This window comes from Temnothorax nylanderi, unplaced genomic scaffold (genome assembly GCF_030848795.1).
Source record: "Temnothorax nylanderi isolate EJ_2023f unplaced genomic scaffold, tnyl_v1.0 TNYL_tig0427_pilon, whole genome shotgun sequence".
Lineage (NCBI taxonomy): Eukaryota > Metazoa > Arthropoda > Insecta > Hymenoptera > Formicidae > Temnothorax > Temnothorax nylanderi.
In genome coordinates, this window is record NW_027249489.1 from 24,931 (window position 1) to 49,018 (window position 24,088).

Here is a 24,088-nt window from a genome sequence, read left to right on the forward strand (position 1 = left end):
AACTACGGTTAAGCTAATAAATGTTGGGAGTTTAGCAAGATATTTGCAATAGCCGATTTTCGTCGGTCGATAATTTAATTGATCTTAAGATTTAGGTACCGAAAGGTTCGCATTTGTATGCATCTTTTGATTTTCAGAAAGAGAAAAGAAGGCGACCTCCAAAACCCCTTCCTTAATTCTTTCGTCTTTCTTTTACAGAGTGAGAGTTAATATAATATAATAAAAATAAATTTTTTTGCTTCTCCTTCTTCTTTATTTCTTCGTGAAGTATGTAATTGTAATAAAATCCTTTTATCTTATTGGAAATATATTTAATATTATTATGAATAATAAAAATCTTTGCAATTGAAGAAAATAAAGAGAAAGGAATATCGTTATTGCCTGCGCAAGACCATTTTTACATATAAGGTAACTCGTAATGTTTATGATTTTACTACTAGAGATACTAAAACAGTAAGGTATACACGCATATAAGTTTGGACGTGAATATCGTACGGAGGTAAGGTTAGAATCACCCTGGGAGGGAACAAATATATATATATATATATATATATTTATGTGCGTGTATGGTCATCTAAATATAATGTGTAATACTACATATGTACGCAAAATTATAATACTAAGGAGAAGATAATACGTGAATATAATACGTTAAACTTAAGGCAAGAGGGTGTATGGAATTTGAGATTTCAGAAAGGAATGTACTCACATACGCACATATACATTATCCATATATGCGTATTCGCACTTACATAATCTTATACAACAAAATACATATACGTACATTTCCTCCTCTCTCTTTCCTTACACATACATATACATATGTTTCCCTCCTTTTTATTTTTTATTTTTTATTATTATTTTTTTTACTTTTTCTCCGGAATGCTGGGCGATGCGCATCCCATCTGCATTAACAGCCTCTCTAGATCGTTCATTTCATCTTCACTCTCGGGCTCTGGACTGAAGCTGACGAGTGTAGCTTCGTCTCCGAACTTTGTTGCCTTGCGGATCCTCAGCCATCCACTTCGTTTTTCTATGAGAAGTTTGACTAGTCCGTTGACCCTACGGGACCACCTCCTTTTTTCCCGCAACGAACTGCTTGCCAGTCGAGGTTACGGAATCTATCCTCTAATATGTAGATTTCAGATATGGGCCTTTGGACAACGCGCCCCCAGTCTCGTAAGGCGATCGAGACCATATTGTCCTTGTCGATTCGGAGTACTATCCCCCTTTGCCACTGCTTTCCTTCGTGGATGGCGATCGCCTCGCCTGGATGTACATGGTCAGGCCGCTCGTGTAGAAGATGGCCTCTCCGCGTCATCCTTCGCGACAGGTCATCTATGAGATCGTCAAGATCCTCCCGTGCCTTTTCGATGTGTACCCAGAAGGAAACAGGCGAGTCCACCTTGATGACTTTAACCTTCAGCGGCCCGCGGGTTAATAGCCGGGTGTTGATATGCTGGATTTCCATGTCTACAAAGGAATGTTGTTGTTTGATTTCTTGCATGACGTAGCATGCGGTTCATAGTGGCAAGGTTGATGCAAGGGGTAAAGAAGTTCAGTTAGTTTGATATTAAATTTCTTGCATGTCGTAGCATGCGTTTCAAAGAGGCAAGGTTGATTCAGAGGATGGAGAAGTTTATTTAGTTTGTTATTTTTATTAGCCTTTAAGTTCAAAAGTGTAGGTGGAAGTTTCTTTCAAAGGGAGGAGAGGATAGGTGTGTTCGGATTTTTCGTTAATTGGTTCAACAGGTCGTACATTTGCCTGCCATTCGAGATCATGGAGTGGCGCGCTAGCTGATGTTTTTTGTTCCGGATCGTCTTTCGGAGCCGGGGCACTGACATTTGTGGTTTTAGGCCTTCCTTGTCCCAGATGTAATAAAAGCTGAGTTAACGAATCCCATATTGCCCCTGTTAGATATATCGACCACCCATATACTGTATGAAGAGCATATCCATGTACAAGTGTATCCAGTATTAATTTAACGGTTATTATAAAAAGATAAATTTCAAGCAGGCCAGCGCTAATATTGCCAAAGATTAAAAATTTACTCCAAAAATTTTCCCAGGCTGAGAGTGCAATTTTTTCGATCGAAGCCTCGTCGATTAGGTTGGCGAAGGAGCCTCCACTCAGCATGGTTGATTCTCCCATTACTCCTCTTGCTACGGTGTTAAGGACAGCGGGTCTCTCGGCGGGAAACATTATGTGATCCTTTAGATCTTCCAGATCCTTTTGTGTGTATATGCCGCTGGTAGCGAGTGCTCCAGGGCTAGTGTATCTCCAAGTGGTTTTGGTCATGGGTTTTATGATCGCAGGCGCTAGTGTTTCTACTGGCCTTGGCATAATTTTATACCAGGAGTCTCCCAAAAGGTACATAGGAGGTGCGAAAGAATTACAATTAATTTGTGTTCCCTGCCGTAGTAGTACGTGTGTTTGAGGCGTTAGGAAGGAGGTCTTGTTATTAAACATTACTGGGAGTTGCTCGTAGCATTCTTGGGTATGGACTAATTTTACCTCGACTGGAACGCATTTTATTATGTGGATTACTTCGCCTGCTAGAAGGGCCATATATCCAGGTCTCTTCATAAAGTGATAGGCGAAGATATCGGGGGATTGTGTAGCTATTGCCAAAGCGTTTTGCAACATTTTTAATTCAAGGTTACATTGTTGTAGTAAGATGTTCCTGTATAGTTGATTAATCTGGTTACGGATGTACTTTTCTACGTAAACGAATTTCGAATTCATATAGGTAAAAAGATCGAGATTTTCTACGCGGCCGGTTCGTTTAGCAATGTCCGTTTCAGGTGAGGTTTCCCAAATTACTAATTTTGGGTGCTCAGTTCGAATGAGCGTATATCCACATGCTGAGTATTTCCCGGTGCTGGTTAAAGCAAAAACTGTATCTTCAGCATTCACAGTATAAGCGGTTTGAGAGTGCTCGTTTACGTTATCTATTACTTTTTCCGCGTAACCTTTATACAAGGTGCTATATGAAGTGAATTTACAGGAATCGTTAGGTATGGGTTCCCAAAAGGTATTTCCTCCTTCTATGTCGGTGCATCTGGTGGTGCTAAAATCACAGGCCACTCCTGATCTAAGATGTATACGGTTAGTGCTCAGTTTAACGTTAGCAATGTAATCTTGCAGGGTGATCGTAACAGTTGCCTGTACGAGAACATTCGTCCATGTTCCGTAAAGGTCTGAATAGGATCCTCCGGAACATTTTCCGTCGGCGTCCACAACGCCAGTTAGGGTCGCTGGGCGACTGGTGGTCTGATTAGATTTTAGTGCCATTATATATGTTCCTTTAAATTCGAGGGTTCCATAAGTATGCATTCGTATGCAGGCTTCTCTGGTCACTTCGTGTATATATGCATATTTTCCGTTAAGAACATCTGAATTATGAGAGAACATTCCACATTTTCTGATCGAACGATCGATTTCGACCTTGCATTGTATCACCTTTACAGATTCGAATTCGTTGAGCTGTAATAATTGTATGAAGGCTTGGCTGGATGTAACCTTCGGTAGTGGAATATCGCATTCTTCAACGTTTATTAATGATAAAGTTGTTAAATTGGCAGTTGGGGAAGTACAGTCATATCCTATTATTCCGTAAGTTTGGCGTATCCATATGGTTATTATTAATATTGTGGTTATTCCCTTAATCCGGGGATCCATCTGAAATTTATATGACCTTATTGAGTTATCTATATAGTGTATCTTTTTATTTGTTTATTTATTTATTTATTTATTTATTTGTTTATTCGTTAACTGGTTTGATATGAGAAATTCGCAATCGGTTGGGGTGTACAACTCGACTATTTTTCTTGATTCTGATTTTCACATTGTTTTTATTCAGTATTTCTAAGACTTCATGAGGTCCAGTATATTGATCTCCAAATTTACCTGGCTTAGGTCCCTTTAGCAAAAACACGTGTTCCCCAGGTTCAAAAGTTCTAGGGTTAATTTTTTTGTCGTAGTGTTTCTTGGATTTGAATCTAGCTTCGACGACGTTTTCACGAGCGTTCGTCTGTATAGTGTGAAGTTTCGTGACGAGATTTATTAAGTACTCGTTGTAATTAGCTAATTTATCTTTTGGACCCAGCGGTTCGCTTGATGGAATTCTTGCTATTTTACCGAAAACCAGTTCGTACGGAGTATGTTTTGTTGCTTCATGTATACAAGTGTTATAATTAAACATCGCTAGACTAATCCATCTATCCCACTGTTTTTGTTCGTTTGCATATTGTTTAAGGTATTCCCCTAATGCATGATGCGATCTTTCTAACGATCCGTTTGATTGAGGGTGAAAGGCGGTCGTGCGAAATTTGTGAATTCTGAATATTTTAGCAATCTTTTTCATTAAATCGCTAATAAAATTTCTTCCTTGGTTGGTTAATATTGCTTTAGGTGCCCCTAATACGCAAATAAATCTATCCACGAAGGCTTCCGCTATCGTTTCGGAAGTTTGATCTGGTAGGGGTACTCCCATGCAAAATTTAGTTAGCTGATCTTGTAAAGTTAAAATATATTTGTTGCCTCTTTTGGTTTTGGACAGAGGTCCTACGATATCCATTCCCAGGGAGAAACGCGAGATCAGATAGACGTCTATTAGATGTCGGAGCCATCTAATCTAAAACAACGTCTAGAAATATCTTAATTAGATGTTATGTGATTTTATGCTACTGCGTTTTTTTAGAGACAGTTAAAACCTAATATTCACACAATAACGGTGCATTGTTCATGAAACATTTTTTTGAGCTCAATTTACTTTTCGACATCTAATAGACATCTAATAGACGTCTAAGTGAATGACACGTAATAAATTTGAAAAGACGTCTAATCGACATCGATACGACGCACAGTGGGACATTTTGACGATCTAGGCGCTCAAAAATCTGAAACAAAATATCTACTCCAGTTTGTATTTTTTTTTCGTTCAAGCTGACGTGGAATGATACTAGAAAACGTTTTTGAATGAGAAAGTAGTGTGTTTATTAGTTATTTATGGATAAAAAAGCGATTTTATGAACAAAAGTGATTTTCTGAAGAAAAAAAATTTGAAATAAACCTAAACCTAAACATAAACTAAATGTAAACATAAACATACTGTAGACATAATATTTGCATATTACTCTGAATCTGAATCACAGCTTTCATTAGAATTCGCCTCACTCTCGACGTTTTCCCGAGAGAGAGAGGGTGATCGTAATAACGGCAATATTTCGGATGAGAGCACGTTTCGTTTTGTTAAACTTAAATACTTCTACATACTTTCGATATATGAAAAATCAATCCGTTATTTATGGTATAACAAAGTAAAAGTCTACACGGTGCGCCTCGGCGCGCGCCTGCCAGATCGTAAGCACATACATTTACACGCACTATTTGAAAGATCGCAAAAAATCGCAAAATGTCTTTAATGTTTTGAAGACCTAAATACTTCTACTTTCGATCTATGAAAAGATCAATCCGCTATTTTGTGCTATAACAATATAAAAGTTTACATTTAGGCAAGATATATATCAATTTTTCATTTTCTGAACTGTATCTTGATCTATAAAAAACGAACCATCAGGATTACTAAAACAAAACTGTATATATATGTTTAGTTACCTTTAATCATGGAATATACATGGCGTCAGGTGTAATAATTATGGTCACAGCTGTTTGCTTAAAATCGGCGAATAAAAGCAACTGATACTTATGACGCGCCGAGCATCCGGTTCACTCGCTCGATAGTGAACAGTTTGAACCTCTCTCATATCCGCTGTAGGCGTCATAAAGCGTAAAGAAATTTGTTTTTGCAAATGTTGAACCTTAATAATAACATTTGTTATAGCGCTAAATGTTTTAAAAAAAGTTTATTTTTGGACTTTTGAGCGCCTAGATCGTCAAAATGTCCCACTGTGCGACGTTGATAGCGGCGCGTGCAGAGGCTTATACTTAAGGGGTCATTATACTTTGACGGCCCAAAAACTAGGCATTTTTAACTATTTTTTTCATAGTAAATACATCATATAATGAAATGATTTTTTGGGGGATTTATTAGGGCACTCTTAAATAACACGAAAAAAATTTTGTCATAATTAAAAAAATTTTTTACTTTATCGTTTTTACAGTGTCAAAGTGGCGTGTCAAAAAAGATGCAAGTCCGCTGCGTCAATCAGTTTTTTTATTCAGGCTTACCTGAAACAAAAAGTCAAAAAGATTCTTAATCTGTATGAGTGTCGCTATGTCCCGAACTAAAATTAATAATTTTTGTTTAAAAGTAACAAAATAGCGCCGGTTTGAAGAAAAGCTTTTTGGGGAATATTTTTTAATGTAAAAAGTAAGATAAAATAAACATTTTGACCTGATTTTAGTTCGGGACTCATACAGATTAAGAATCTTTTTGATTTTTTGTTTCAGGTAAGCCTGAATGAAAAAACTGATCAACGCAGCGAACTTGCATCTTTTTTGACACTCCATTTTGACGCTATAAAAACGATAAATGACAAACATTTTTTGGTGTTACTTAAGAGTGCCCTAATAAATCCCAAAAAGATTCATTTCACTATATGGTGTATTTACTGTGAAAAAAAATTGTTAAAAATAGCTAGCCGTCAAAGTATAATGACTCCTTAAATATAATGATATGTACACAATAATTGATATTAATTAATCTTTAATTAAAATTAGACTTTTACGGAATGCTGTACGTTATAGTGATTGATTTTTTCGCGGGCGTCATTATTAGCTAATTAATGCTGGTTATTAATATTTGATTGCCTACACTGGCGTCGCGCCCTTTTACCGCGCGTAAAGAGCCTATAGGAGAGAGTGGTACCAACGCGCCACTCTCTGAATGGCCGCGTTCAGCAGACACAACTGTTGAGTTCGTCTTATCAACACTCTGCGTTGATTGGTTGGTTCTAAAAGTAAGAGCCAATCACGTTCGACTCTGCTACTCAGCGGCTTGGTCTGCTGAACGCGCCCATTGACCGGAGTAAACGTCACGTGATCTATGAGCGCCTCTCTAGCTCTCTCTCTCTCTCCTAGAGGCTCTCAAACCGCGCGGAAAGCGTTGTTGTTCTCGGCGTTCTCTCGCGTCTTGTGCAGTCCCGTCGTCCTGTGTCCTGTGTGTGCAGCAATCGAATAAAGAGTTTCGGTCGCGCGCCAGTGGATCCGCGTTCCCATCACGTTTCGGGTTTTATCTCGACCGGCGTCGGTTGTGATACGTATGCGACGCATCCGTGCCGGGTGGCGATCGCAAGCGGGTTCGGGCCAGATCTGGCCGTGCGTGTTTTGCCGTGTTTCGGCCGGGGCGTTAATGGTCGTGGGTCCGCGGATCCGCGTTTCCACTGCGTGTGGAGGTTTTCGTGGTTTTCGTCGGGAGTGTTCGCGAGCGGATTCGGGCCGGTTCTGGCCGGAACTAGAGCAATTATATTTTTGGATGACTGTATAATTACGAGCTGGATTTTTTTGTTCATCTGGACTCATCCGTTACATCGACTAAAGATCAATCGAAATGGATAAAACAGATAAACCGGTAGTACAGTAGTACACATTATTTTCAGATCTAGAATATTCTCGAGCAAGCCATACGTTTTCGCCTTGCTGTCGGCGGCCTTGGCGCTCGGTCACGGGCCGGCCGTGTGTACACGTTGTTTTTTTACATAGACTCGCGCTCAGTAATAACGCGCTATACACTACTTCTCGCTGTTGCTGGGTCGACTTTCGCCACGATTCGAAACATATTATTCCGATCGTTGGAATTTTTGAGAAAACATTTGCCATCGATCGAGACTATTGTTGTTGGCACTGGTTCCCGGTATAAATTATCTCCGCATTCTGGCGTTCCTTTAAGTTGGTCATTAGACATTATAATTATAATCGAGTCAAAAGAAGTTGTCGTATTTAATGCTTGTGCCGTGGATTATTGCTCGTGTCGTGTATATCGCTCGTGTCGTATACGCCGCTCGTGCCGTAACACCGCGTGCAACACACCCTGATATCTAATCGTAACGCCATAGATATTGGAGTGCATTTCTCGCAGCAGCCGGATACCGTGCCAATATATTTGACAATTTGATTATTGATACAATTATTTTTTTATTTTACATTCTCTGCAACCATCCTTGATATCCACCCTGTTTGATTCTCGTTTTTTTGCGTTTGCGCCGCGAATAATAATTATTATTCGTGTGAATTTATCCACATTTTGTAATCCTTTATTTCTGAATTATATTGTTACTTCGATCATCTCTTAATGTAAATAGCTCGGTAAAACAATTTTTATATAAAAACATATATAAATATATATAATTATATCTATCTATTAAATATGTCCATACATATATGTTTCTTTTCTATAATAATAATATATATTATTCGTGTGAATTTATGCACATCTTGTAATCCTTTATTTCTGAATTATATTGTTACTTCGATCATCTCTTAATGTAAATAGCTCGGTAAAAGAATTTTTATATAAAAACATATATAAGTATATATAATTATATCTATCTATCAAATATGTCCATACATATGTTTCTTTTCTATTCGTATATACAGGAAAAACAATAAAAAATAATCTGAAAATAATTAAAAAGATTATTTTTGCATTGCATTATTTATATTTTATAAAAAGTGAAGTTTGAGGTAATGAGAAAAATTTGTCCATATATATAATCATATATATAACAACTGTAATATTTATATGTACTTATATGATTATACATGGCAAATTTTTAACATATATGGACAAAATAACTTAAACTTCACTTTTTATAAAAAATGCAATGCAAAAATAATCCTTTTTTATTTTTAAATTCTTCATTTTATTATTTTTCTTGTAGAGATAATACAAAAGGAAAAAAAACATGTATATGGACATATTTGATATATTATATTATATTTATATAGATGTTTTTATATCAAAATTTTTTTACCGGGAATATATGTAAACGCAAAAATGCTTATACAAAAGAATATTACTGTTATAAAGCATCATAAAAATTGCACTTGTTTTTATGCAGTTGCGAAAACATCTCATGCAGAGAGCGAAACGAGCAGAAAAGGATCTTGCGAAAGGGGCATCAATTGAGAGGTTGAGGAACAGAATTTTTGCACCCAATAGTACCTCTTCAGATGAAGAATACATGGACGTACATATCAGTGATAGGAACTCTGTCTCAGAAAATCCACTTAGACCTTGCGATAACATATTAGAAATAAATGAAAATATTAATATTCCTGAAACAGTTGTCTTGGAAAATACTGAAAATGAAAGAGAACAAGGAGTACATAATAAAAATGTGATAGAAGCGCTTGATTTATCAGATGATGAAATTGTATTGCAAAATGAAGTTGACCACGAAGATGATGCTTCAGAAGATAGTGATGATTATGATGATGTAAATGAAAATAATTTTGAAACTGAGGAACAGAAAGCTAACTATGTTGCAGAAAATTTGAGAGAATGGGCTATTCATGAGGGATCTATTTCAAAGAAAAAGCTCGATAATTTGTTACATAGATTAAACCCAGTTTTTCCAACTTTGCCAAAAAGTTATAAGACATTACTGCGTACACCCAAACATCTTGATGTCTGTGAACTTCCTGATTGATCAATATTATGGTATAAAGGAATTGTAAGAAATTTAGATGCAATGTTGTTGAATAAATATTTGGATATATATAGCAACATAACTATTGATGTTAACATGGATGGATTGCCTATAACAAAAAGTACACGTTTAAAATTTTGGCCAGTGTTGGGTCATCTAGTACATACAGACAACGATCCATTTTTGATTGGTTTGTACGTTGGTGAATGGGATCCGGTTGATGTGCACTCTTATTTGCATGATTTTGTCGCTGAAGCAGAACACCTTTTAGAACATGGATATATGCACAATGGTATCAGATACCCATTTATTTTACGAAATTTTATCTTAGATGCGCCAGCACGTTCTCTTGTTAAGTGTTGTGTGGGCCATAATGGTTACGGTGCATGTGAGAAATGTACTGTTGTTGGAGAATATATTGATGATCGTATGGTTTTTTTGAATCTGGATGCTCCATTACGCACAGACGAATCTTTCAGAAATCAAGATGATCAACTGCATCACATTGGGTGACTATTTTACTTAGAATTGCAAACATGGTATCACAATTCAGACTTGATTCTTTTCATTTAATATGGCATGGTGGCTTTAGACGATTGCTTTCCGCTTGGATGGAATGGAATGGACCCTGGAAGCTTTCACGAAATGAAAAAACCGAAGCCTCTAATTTACTTATATTTCTTGCTGCTTTCTGTCCAAGTGATTTTAATCGACCACCCAGACCACTGGACTACTGGAAAATGTATAAAGGTACAGAGGAGCGACGTTTGTGTCTGTATGATGGACTTCTTGTGTTTAAACACGTTCTAAAAGAAGAGGTGTACAAACATTACCTGCTTTTTCAAGCTGCTATGTACATTTTATGTAGTCCTGTGCTAGTAAAATTGATGTGTGATTATGCACATGATTTGCTGTTAATATTTATCCGGCATTCTGCAGTTTTGTATGGCAATAAGTTTGTTGTATATAACATTCATTCTTTATCTCATTTGTCAAAAGAGTGCAAAGATCACGGTCCACTAGATAATTTCAGTGCATTTGTGTTCGAGAATTTTTTGAAATCTTTGAAAAGTTCTTTAAAATCATGTTACAAACCTCTGCATCAAGCTGCCTATCGTGATTTGGAGCGAACAAAAAAAGTACCAGTCAAATTGTCAGATGGAAGGAAAATTCTGTTTCTTTCACAGATGTACATAAACGCAGATGAACGAATCAATGGCTCTCATTTTCGTTGTTTGTCGATTGGCAATGTAAAAATGAAAATTGGTCAAAAAGATTCATGCTTTAGGACATCTGAAGGAAATATTTATGTTCTTATTAACATTATTAAAAGAGGCAATTCGGTGCTTCTAATTGGCAATAAATTTCAACAAATAGAAGATTATTATACTTATCCACTTCCTTCCTCAACGTTAGGTATATTAAAAGTTTCAAATTTGGACGAAGTAAGACACGTTATTTCTGTGGAAAATGTGGAAGCCAAATGTTGGTTAATGCCTGATAGTCTTGAGTTTTTTCTATGTGTTCCGTTGTTGCATACTATGCCATTATTGTGATGACCTGTCAATTGTCTGTGACATTTCACTTTCTGACACATGTGCTACTTGTACGTTGTTTTTATATATGTATGCAATTTCATAAATAATGTCAGTTTTTTACGACTTTAAGATATATGTCCAATAGAGCACATCAGCTTATCCTTATATACTCATTAGTTGCATTTAAGTCAGGAGTTTTTTTTTGCTATTTTTCTACATTTGCGTATTTACAAATTCTGTCTAAATTGCGTTACAGACTGACAAGGATTTATAGAGTTACTCATATTATTTAACTTTATATATTGCTTTCTATATATTTTGTATTATAAAATGCTTTTATCATTTATTTATTTATGTTATACTTTCCTGTTTTATTTTGCAGTTTGTTGTTGTAAAATTTTTACAAACTGAAGAAGATGATAACATTTATTATGAGGTTGCTCTGGCCAAATGGTTAGTACAAGTTGATGAAAATATGATCGGAACAATTCTTTGGCCAGGCAGTAATGCATTAGCAGGCAAATTAGTGCGCACCGAGGCGAGTGCAGATGAAACTTGGCAACAGTTGGAAGTAGAAGTTAAAAGATATTATGGTACGTATATTATGGTGTACAAATAGTAAAGTCGAGACTTAAAAGCGTTTGAACCAAAATGCACTAAAATATATAAATTTCTGAATATATATATAATATATATATATATATATTATATATATATATATATATATATATATATATATATATAGTTATACATAAACACATCAACTATACTTATCATAATTTCTTAGAAAAATATTATTTTTCACAGCTTTCTTGCAGAGTAAATATATCACATATTTTTTCAATTACTCTCTTATTATTGGTAATTCTTGGTTTTCCATCAATACTTTGGCTTAATAAAATGCGCAGACCATCAACACCGTTCTTTTCATAAGTTTGCTGTAATACAGACATATTTATTCCAGCTTTTGACATTCTTAGTATCATATGACTAGATACGTTATTTTTATACTCTAACAATGTCGACTTATTTTGCAACTCTACTAGTTTATTTTCTTCTTTATGTAGAAGGAAAGAAATACTTTTGGCATTGTTAACTATCATCTTTTTTGATATATTTAGTTTTTCAATAATTTTATGGAAAATTTTTACGTCTTCAATTGCGTTATGTAGATTTTGTACATCAAATGAAGGTAGAAAATCTTGTGCAAGACTAGCAATTGAAAACTTTTGTTTTTCCTTGGCTCTTTCGGGAAGAACGCATTTACTAATTTCCAGTGAATCTGCGAAACCTTTTACACATGAAGAAAATGCTTGCATTAATCCTACCTTCTCAATTAGTTTGATCAATCTTGGTGCATCAAATCTGCCAAAAGAATAATATAAAATTAGATTATAATAGATGTTTTTGCTAACGATATTATTCATTATTGTTATGCTGTCGATAAAAATTGCAAAATATTCTCCGTAATACTAACTTGAAACAATTGTGTGCGATTAAAAGACATTGATCGTATTTTCGTAGGAATGAAATAAATTGATTCACAGCGTCTGTAGCTGATGTCGATATCATTTTTGTGCCGTGTAAATACAATTCACCGGACATTGCGTGGAGACCTGTTACAGCTGTTGCGGTTTTGGATATTAATTGAGTGGGCGATATGTACACGGAAAATGTTTCATTTTCGACGTATGCCGCAATCTAAAAATAAAATTAATATTCGTAGTACATCAGATAATATAATAACTGCGAAGATTAGTTATGCACGAAATCAATACCTGCAATATTTCATCTGATTTAGCAAAACCAGCTGTTTCTAAATCAAATACAACAATATTACACTGAGAAAAATCGGTTATTTCTGTAAGATTTTGAATATTCTGCATTTGAGTAAAATCGTGCATAGCAATACCAGATTGGTATGCAACTCCTTCTCTGCGCACGCTGGTAGCAACTTTTCTCGTTCTTTTTTTTTTTTTTTAAAGTCTTTGCTTTTTAAACTGTACATTGCCTTTTCTTACTTTTTCTTTTTGCTTTTTTTCATCTTTTGCTGTGCGATATTTCAAAGATTTTTTTCCTGGTGATAATTCCAGTTTACGAAAAACGTCATTTGCATATGACGAACCCAGATTTTTCTGACATATAGCTGCGCCTATCCTAAAACTAAGGGATTCCGAAGCAGCGTAATGTCTCGCTTTTGGAGTTTTTGAGGCCACAATATTGTTGATTGACTCGTTTTCTTGCGAAGAGCCACATTCAGCTAATTTTTCAGCACAATCTATGTACCGATTAAAAATTTGAGTCAAAGACAAACGAAGTGCCGAGTCCGAAAGCGGTTTACCATTTGGTAAATTGTTGTGCTGATATTTCTCTCCTGCATCTTGACTTCTGCACCAATCTCCACAAAAATCATGCTGTCCAAAAGAATGAGGAACCACTGCAGTAAGAGCATCTCTAATTTTTTTTGAATTTCCTTTATTTTGTTGAACAGAGCATGAAAAATTTTTAGAAAAGTATGAAATTAAAGCACGAGGTACTTTATTAGCATATAGTGCATTATTAAAATTTTTGAGCACGTGGTTCCAATCAGAGCATTTCTCAATTTCGTGAGAAGCTACTTTTCTAACAGATGCTATAGTGCTGGAATCGTCATCCCCAACTAGAACATTAACGTCAACATTTTTTTCTTTGAAAAGAGGATTTTTTGTTATCATTTCAACTGCCATATCCGACTCCATAGCTTTGGCAGACCCTTCAAAATTTCGTCGGCAATCGTGATCATCTTTTGGGTGTCCTAATTTACATTTGCGACAATCTTGATTACGAACAGCATATGAAATAACTTTACCTGAATTGCAGCCAATAAGAGTTGCGTGCCCTACAATAATTAATTTTTTTTACAATTTATTTCTTTACCAATAGTTTTTTTCAAATAGTTTGTGTATAATAATGTCAGGGTCGATTTAATTAAACACCCACCGGACAAACTGTTATAAGCTCGTCCATTGCCTCTTTTTTGCCACGCACCATCAAACGACGCTTTTAAATAAATTTTATTTTCAGGTGATGAATATTCTTTATTATTTTCACATGTGTCCATTCTATATATCAATAAAAATAATTTTACAAATAAAAAAAAATTGTATAAATTTTATTTTTAAGAACTGAGGAATGAGCAAAAAACAGGAAGGAAAATTAAGTACATAATATACTTTTTATGGTACATAGAGAAATTTTATAATCATTTTTATTAATCAATGATAATAGTATATTTTATTATTATTTTAAATACACGAGTAACATTATTACTGATATTACTATATACTATATACTATAAAAATAAAAAATCGATGTTACGAAGTAAAATTGATTGTAAATATAAAAAGTTTCACTATGTAAGTAAATTTAAAAAAAATAATGTAAACACTAAGCCACAAACTACGAAAATATATCCGCTGAAATTATGTGATACAAAATGAGTACACTTATTAGTGTGTATTACTAGTAAAAAATTATAAAAAAATCAATAAGTAATACAAAAATTGATTGATATAAATGTGTCAATAATGAAAAAAAAATCATTATAAAAAAAGATACATAATTAATTATAAATATTCTTCTGTATATAAATAACAACATACTAAACTTACAATAGTACGTCTTGAGATTCATTCACAGTTAATTTTTTTTCTAACTGAATGCCTTTTAAACAAGATTCTTGAGCAACTTCTTCTATAGCCTTACCAATTCTGCGTTCATGAATTTTCAGAGATTTGGGTGCAATTAAGGGCAGATCTATTGATGTTAATAAAGTATTTAAATGGGTTGGCCCAATTCCAGCATCAATCATTCCTGTAAATAAATGTTGCGATTAATAATAGAGTAATTTTATGCATAAATTAAAATAATTATTTTCGTACCGAATGCTGCTTTTGTATTTACAATAAATCCTTCATTTCCAGGTAACTTATCATCGGTATTTACTGTTCTCAATCTCCCACATTGAGAACATTTGACCTTGAAAATACTTGCCAATCCAAAATTTTTTTCACTAACTGCATTATTTATTGATAATGCAATGTTGCAGCTAAGGCACCACAGTTGTTGTCCAAATACTTTTAAATTCACTATCCGTCGAGACCCTAATGAATCCTCTGCATGCAAACATTCCGGAGAATTGTTTTGTACCTATATAAACAATAAGTTTCAATTATTTGCCAATCAAACCTTGAAAATCAAAAAGTAAACAATGTTAATTATTCTTTCTAACCTCACTTGCACATGTTTTTTCTCTGCGCTGTATGGTAGCGGCATAATTATTCTCTTGCGCATTGACAACCTTTATTTTCGCGAATTTTCCTTTCATTTTCCCTCTCAGCATTCTCACGTTATATCTTTCTTTTGGCTCCATCTCTTCATCGCATCAATCGCTACAACGCTACACGGCTACACCTCACTTAGCTACAGACTGCTGCAGACGACGTTGTAACACGCGCATTATTCTGCTCTTTAGCACTGACGTAGTCAACTGACTTATTGTATAAATTTTAATATTTACACTAATAGAACATATAACTTACTCTTACACTATGTAAAAATCATTATTTATTTTTTTATTTAATTTTCCGATAATTTTATAACAAATTATTAATGATAATTTTTCGGTTGCTACATTGATTAGAGCAGCCGGGTAAGAGCCTCCTTAAATTCCTATCTCTCCGCGCTCCTCTCGCGCTCTTAACTCGTTCCTTATCTTCTCTACTTCCCTTCCTTGCTCCTTGAAGCCCTCTCTTAACTCTTCTCTCATGCTCCTAAAACCCTCTCTCAATTCGCTAATTATCTCCCTCATCTCTTTCTCACCTACCTCCGTTTCCGCTTTAGGCGACCTTGTCGTCATATTGCTTCTCTTGAAAGCTACCTCCTTCTCTTCCCCCCACTCTTATCTAAATCATCCCTCTTCCTTTTCCAAAACTCTTCTAATGTTCCCGTGCTCCCCGTGCTCCCCGTACTCCCTCTTCTGCATCTATCCTTTTCTTTTACTTTATCTATCGCTTTCTTTATCTCCGTTCCGCTTTCTTTCTCTTCGCTCATCTCTGCCTACTCTGTGTCTCACTTCTCCCTCTACCTGTGCTATACTCTATGCTCTGCCACGCACAACCGCACGTACTTCCGTTCGCCTGCCGAGTCGCCCCTCTACACCGTCTCTCGTTCTCGCCCTATCCAGCGCTACCGCACGCGTCTCGGCTCACCTATCGCGTCGCCCCTTTACACCAACTGTCGTTCGTGCCGTACCCTTTGCTCGTGCCTTGTCACTTTTCTTCCCTTTAATCCCTTTTGCCGCTCCTCCTTCTCTCTCCCCCCTCTCACCATCACACTCACTCACCTTTACTCCTCCCTTTTCGCACACTCTCGCCTTCCTCAGCCTTCTCCAACTCTCCCTTCTATTCACTTTATTCTCGCACACACTCACACCTGTCACCTCGATCGTTCCGGAAACGGAAGTCCCGAATACATTGAATTTCTCACGCGGAATATTCTCGACGCTTTACATATTATAATTCCGAACCGCTTTCGCACCGCGATACTTAAACTATCCTAATGCCGATGTTCGCTATCTCCCAACTCTCGGTCGTTACCTCCGGAATCGAAATTCGTTTAATTTTCGATGCGCTTTCGTACATCGGTTCCCGTGGAAGCTCTCATGCGATATCCGTTCGCAGATTCCGCGTCCGATCCCCGGCCTCGGATTTTCCAGGCCCGGTGTCTGACGTCGACGGGAACGGTATCGGGGTGTTCGTCGGACTCCCCGGAACGTAAATCCGTCGTCACTTCCTGGAGAAGTGGTCGGGATCGCGATTTCGCGAACCCGGGTTCGGACTTTGACGCCGTCCTCATGGGATGATTATGGGGACCCCCCTCGATCGTCTCGCTGGGTTTCGCCTCGCGGAAGTTGCCGGCTCGCGTTTTCGCGGGCCCTGGTGCTGGGCTTGACGCCGACCCGTGCGTCACGTTAATTGGCGCCTCCTTGACGCGCCGGTGTGCCGACTTCTCGCGGAATTCGCTGGGTTCGCGATCTACGGACCTGGTGGCCCTTTTCGTCCGCGGATCGTTCGGAACGATGACAATGCGATTCCTATGCTCTCATTAATCACCGGCCTCGATGCTCGGTTCGCGTGTTCGCGGACCATTTTCTTATCGCGCATTCGCGGTCGTGCTATCTCCGCCGTGGGTCGTCGGATCACTCGTGTGATCTGCTATATGGTCAACCTGAGACTACTCGGTCTCACGAAACGTAATCTTATACGAGCGCGGCTCGCAACTTATCCTAATCTGTTTATTTCCCCGTATAGTTTATTATGTAATATTACCCGTCACCAATTATCAGATTATATATGTATATATCTTTATTATGAACAGAAACAACTTAATTCTACGTGTGACCGCGGTGTGATCATCCATTACGGACTTGTTACATTTTACGGGAGGTTTGTCTCGCGGTCGCTATCTCCGCCGGCCGGTCGTTACCTCCGGTCTCCTGTCCGGCCACACTGCTCTCGGGTCCGCTGGGACGCTCGTCCTCCGCTGACCTGGTCACGCCTGTCGCCTGCATTCGCTCCACTATTACCCGTAGGTCCACCGTGATATGCACGGTTTGTCGTGTGATCGGCTCCTGTGGCTGCGCGGAAGGGTACGGCTGCAAGGTCACCGCCAACGCTTCGAAATAATTGGTAATTGCCGAGAAGAAGCTCCCGTATAAAAGAGCTTGCTTCGTCGGAGACCCGTTCTTTGTCGAAGTTCACCCGCTTAAAATCACCCGCTAGTTAAACCGCTTTTGTACACCGCTTCGAGTTCGCTCTTCGCTATCGCGCTTCGCGAACACGCTTTCGCTGCTTTGCATGCCGTGCTAGCTTCTTGCGCGCTTTCACGGCTTCTTTCCTTTTCTGGAAATAAACGAACACTGTACATATTGTAAATATAGACACTTTATTGTGGAATACATTAATTTTCATGAACTTATTCCGTTTTGTGTGAACTGCTTTTCCTCGTGCTTGTCTTCCTCGCGCTATCAATCGCGCATCCGCGCACTCTCGCACAGTAGTAAAATTCATAATTAATAGTGTCGATAAATAGCGCTGAATCACTGTTTTTTTTAAATATCTTAACATATTTATTAAATTTATACTTATTAAATTATATTTTTTACTTTTATTTATACAATTATGTTCTATTTATATAATATCTTAATCTTTTATTTAATATTTATATTTATTTAATTTTTTGTGTATAACAACATTTATAAACTGTATAAGTAATTAGTTAAATAATTATCATATCATTACATTTTATACTTTTATATAAATATATAATTTTTTTTATTTGATGTTATTTAAATAATGTAGGTATTGCTTATGTAATATGCAAAGTAATCAGCAATCTTCCACAGGCACTTTTTATATATACTTAAGCGTTCGCGCAATGACTGCGCAGGAGCGTGAACTGCAATATTTATATACTTGCTTATTCTGTACGTAATGGATAAAGCGTTCGTGCAATGACTGCACAAGAGCGTGAACTGCAATATTTACTTGCTTATTCTGTATATAATGTATAAGAAGAAAATAAAGTACAGATAAATGAAATGTTTACCTTTTTATTTGTGTCTTAATTTATACCCTTTGCCTTTATCCTTTCTATTAATTAATAAATATATAATAATATAAATCTATCTATATATATAAAATAGAATGTCTGTATGTATGTATGTTTGTTCTTTATACACTTTCAAACTATTCGACCGAATTTTTACCAAAAGTATATAAAATAAAGGTAGAATTTTCTGGGGAGTGTTATAGAGTGTATAGTTTTTCGTTACCGATCTTTTTGGGAACCGGTATCCGAAATTTTTCTAATTTTTCGGGAAATAATTGACCGAATTTCAAAGAATTGTATATAAAATAGGGGTAGAATTTTCCGGAGAGTGGCATAAAGTGTATAATTTTTTGTTACCGATCTTTTTGGAAAACGGTATCAGAAATTTTTCGAATTTTTCGGGAATTAATTGATCAAATCTTAAAGAATTGTATATGAAACAGGGGTAGAATTTCCCGGGGAGTGTTATAAACTATATAGTTTTTTGTTACCGACCTTTTTGGGAACCGGTATTCAAAATTTTTTCAATTTTTCGGGAAATAATTGATCGAATCTTAAAGAATTGTATATAAAACAGGGGTCGAATTTTTCGGGGAGTGCTATAAACTGTATAGTTTTGACGTAGAACTACGTTTTTCTCCGCGGTAGGGGGGGTAATATCGGGTGCACGATGCAACGAAAACATGTCACACTTTGAACGTTTAGATCTTCGAAACTAATAATCGTAGAGTAATGATTGACATCTCATTTTAAAGCTTAAGAAGTCCCATTTATGATAAAACAAGTCCGAACTCTCTATTTTTTACCGTTTAGATATAGTAGCGTTAGAAAGTTTAGCTAAATTTCTTGTAGATGCAACAAAAACATGTCACACTTTGAACGTTTAGATCTTCGAAACTAATAATCGTAGAGTAATGATTGACATCTCATTTTAAAGCTTAAGAAGTCCCATTTATGATAAAATAAGTCCGAACTCTCTATTTCTTACCGTTTAGATATAGTAGCGTTAGAAAGTTTAGCTAAATTTCTTGTAGATGCAACGAAAACATGTCACACTTTGAACGTTTAGATCTTCGAAACTAATAATCGTAGAGTAATAATTGACATCTCATCTTAAAGCTTAAGAAGTCCCATTTATGATAAAACAAGTTCGATATAAATTTTTTTTAAACCGGTTGCGAGAGAGAGAGAGAGAGAGAGAGAGAGAGAGAGAGAGAGAGAGAGAGAGAGAGAGAGATGATATTATGATATTATTTATTATGTCCAAGCATGACTAAAGGGCAAATATACATAATTACACAGTGTATTGCACTAGCAGACTAGAAATGCAATGAAACAAGGAAAACTGCAATATTGGATAGTACCAATAGAATAACTACGGTATAAAATAACGCACTTAAAACTAATACAACAAGTAAGAAATAAAACTAAGAACTAACGCACTTAAAACTAATAATAAAAAAAGAAATTGAGGAAAGACAGACCAATGCATCACAGTTCGCTAGCAAGCAGAAACTTCTTAAGAAGATTCTTGAAGGAAGGAAATGAAGAAGCCGAAGTGATATTACAAGGAAGAGAATGCCAGAAATAGATCGAGGAAAGATGAAAAGAGTTTCTGTATGTGGTTGTTCTATGGGAAGGAACATGAAAAGTTTGTGATGCATGGCGGTCGGATCTCCTCAACGATGGATCAAGTAAAGTGAAATGCTCCCTCAGATAAGAAGGAGAAGACATGTAAAGTATACGAAACGTTTGGCAGCCGAGAAAATACAATCTCCTATTCTCGACTGAAAGCCACTTCAGTTGGCGTCTAAACGGAGTGATATGTTCATCACGCTTAAGATCAAAAATGAAACGAATACAACAGTTGACAAGTCTCTGTAATGCATTGTTCAACTCTCCACTCAAGCCATGACACTAAACCAGACAGCAGTAGTCGATATGAGGCATAATTAGAGACAATACTAGCTTTATCCTTAACCCGATAGAAAGAGAATTTTTATTAAACTTAAGCTTGTACAAAGCATGATGAACCTTCTGAGAGACATGTAAGATATGTTTTTTCCATGATAAATTAGACATGAATGTCACGCCCAGATTCCTCACTTCACTTACAAAGGGCAAAGGCGTCTGGTTTACAATAATAGGTGGCAAGCAGTCAAGGTCAATATCATTAGTATAAGACCTACTAGCGAATATGATTACCTTTGATTTAGCCGGATTAAGTTTAAGACCATTCAAGTTGGCATAGTTGAACAACGCATTTGCATCTCTTGAAATAAGCTCCAGAGCATGACGAATATTAGCCAAAGAAAATTGCAGATATATTTGTATATCATCAGCAAATAGCATATGATAAACAAAAGACAGGATTTTACCAATGTCATTAATGTAAAGAGCGAATAAAAGTGGGCCAAGTACAGAGCCCTGAGGAACGCCTGAAGACGTGTATAACCATTCAGAAAAATTACCCTCATCATCCACTACAGCTTGATATCGGCCAGTAAGATAAGAGAAAATCCACGCGAGAACCGCATCAGAAAAACCGATTTCTTTCAACTTGATGAGCAGTCTTAGATGTGGGACAGTATCGAATGCCTTACTAAAATCAAATAGAATCATTAATGTAATTAGTCTATTGTCAATTCCGCTCTTAATATCATCACAGACACGTAGAAGTGCAGATTGAGTGTTGTGACCCACCCGATACGCAGATTGTCTAGGATTCAAGAGGTTGTATTTATTTAGGTAATCTGTGATTTGTGAGGCTACAATTCTTTCAAGGATTTTAGACATTTCCGGCAAATTAGCGATGGGTCTCGTATCGGACGGAGACAGCGGAGTACGAATTTTCGAGAGAGGACAAATCAGCGCGCGTTTCCACATTGAAGGAAAGAAGGAAGACTCAAGTGAGCGATTAAGCAGCGGTAAGAGCCATTGAGAAACAACCGGCCAGGCAATACGAAGAACATGAAGCGGAATGCCGTCAAAGCCCGACGCACAAGAGTGAAGCGGTCCACTGGTTATGATCTTGTACACCAAGTCAGACGAAACAGTAGAAAAGACAAAGAGAGAGAGAGAGAGAGAGAGAGAGAGAGAGAGAGGGCAATAAGAATAATAAAGAGGATTTATCATTTAAAAAGTATAAGTTATATATGTAATCTTATATATCATCATTAAAGGAAGGTTGGTATTGAATTTTCTGATGATCTGAAAAGAGGTTACCGATTTCTGCATTTAAAACTATAAAAAATTTGTTAATATAATAAATAAAATGTGCAAATTAGTAATTTTTCAACGATTGACGCCAAATTTAATATACTACAGAATCCTCCTAGTGTTAAGTATAAATTTCTTGCAGAAATCGGTAACCCCTTTTCCGATTCTCGCTAAAGTAAATCGGTTAATAAAATTTTCTTATAAAATTATTAAATATCGGTTACCCCTTCAACGATCTTCGCCAAATTCAATACCAACTTTCCTTTAATGATGATATATAAGAATACATGTATAACTTATACTCTATTTAAGCATAAATCGTTCTAGAAAACAAAGTTAAATCTTTCGCACACATGCACGTATGTACGCATACCTCTATTTACACGCATAAACACACATACACACACTCACACACACACACACTCATTTGCTCATTCACTTATTGACACACACAAATACGCTGTAAAAAGTAGAGGCAACACATTAGCGATATTTGCAACACATTGGCGAAGACTGGATTATCGCAATGACTTCTTCTGTTTTTTTAGTCCCCCTTTGCAACGTAAGTAAAACCTCGGAAAAAAACCAAGTGGTAGTATCATTAATTTTATCTCACAAAATTGTCTCACAAAAATTGTCTCACAAAATTGTCTGACAAAAATTGTCTCACAAAATTATTAAATTACAAAATTGTTACTTTATTCAATCCAAGTGATATCTATCTTAACAAAATTATTAAAAACAGAAGTCGTTTTTGTTCGACCCAACTGGCCTAATAATTATTGTAATATATTTAAACTCACAACGTTTCGAAAAATTATCTCACAAAATTGTCTCACAAAAATTGTCTCACAAAATTATTAAATTACAAAATTGTTACTTTATTCAATCCAAGTGATATCTATCTCGAAAAAACCTAAATAACAAGTAGTATCTATTTAAAAAAAAATATGTGAAATCTTTTAATACTGCGCCAATTACAAAGAGAGAATATATATTCTCTCTTTGTAATTGGCGCAGTATTAAAAGATTACACATATTTTTTTTTAAATAGATACTACTTGTTATTTAGGTTTTTTCGAGATAGATATCACTTGGATTGAATAAAGTAACAATTTTGTAATTTAATAATTTTGTGAGACAATTTTTGTGAGACAATTTTGTGAGATAATTTTTCGAAACGTTGTGAGTTTAAATATATTACAATAATTATTAGGCCAGTTGGGTCGAACAAAAACGACTTCTGTTTTTAATAATTTTGTTAAGATAGATATCACTTGGATTGAATAAAGTAACAATTTTGTAATTTAATAATTTTGTGAGACAATTTTTGTCAGACAATTTTGTGAGACAATTTTTGTGAGACAATTTTGTGAGATAAAATTAATGATACTACCACTTGGTTTTTTTCCGAGGTAACAACCACGCGTGTACTTGGCGCCCTTTTTTTACCTTTTTTGAAAAAGGTAATTTTGTACTGATATCATGCATTTTGTAGTGTTACGCATCCTCTTCTAACTAGTCTTATAAAGAATATATCTTACAAACAGTATGTACAGATTGTAAAGCTAAAGGTGTTGCAGACTATTATTTCTAAGAAAATAGATTTTTTTAAATAACATGTAGACATGATACAAATAAAACAAATTTATTCTTTATGTTTTTTTGTACTTTTAAGTACTCTGCATTTAAAAATAATTTACATTATTTTCATCCATTTGTATCATGTCTATTTGTTATTTTAAAAAATTTGGCAATTATACCGTTCAATAAAGCAAAGTTTCAGCTTTAAGAATCTGTTTTTTGAATTGCAATACGATGATTTTTAAGGAAGTTATGAGCAATCAAAGTCAAAATGCTCATTTCTTATTCAATCCACGATAAAAACTTTCAAAAGTAGAGATTTCAAGCTTTAAAATCCTTTTTTTAAATTTAAATTTTATTCGTTTTTAACAAAGTTACAGCTGCTTGAATTTTGCCTATTTTTAAAGATAAATTTAGTGTTCTTTTAAAATACCTGACACATTGAAGATAATGAAAGTGCTTCTAGCATGCTCGGATTTTAG

At 35.8% G+C, this 24,088-nt stretch overlaps 1 protein-coding gene across 1 annotated transcript; it reads right to left on the reverse strand.

Moving 5' to 3' along the window:
* Positions 1 to 710: 710 nt before the first annotated feature.
* Positions 711 to 3,295, reverse strand: LOC139782595 (uncharacterized). The gene has a single exon (XM_071721614.1). It carries the CDS (start codon positions 3,293 to 3,295, stop codon positions 1,661 to 1,663), a length of 1,635 nt encoding a protein of 544 aa, XP_071577715.1. The 3' UTR covers positions 711 to 1,660.
* Between the last annotated feature and the right edge of the window lie 20,793 nt (positions 3,296 to 24,088).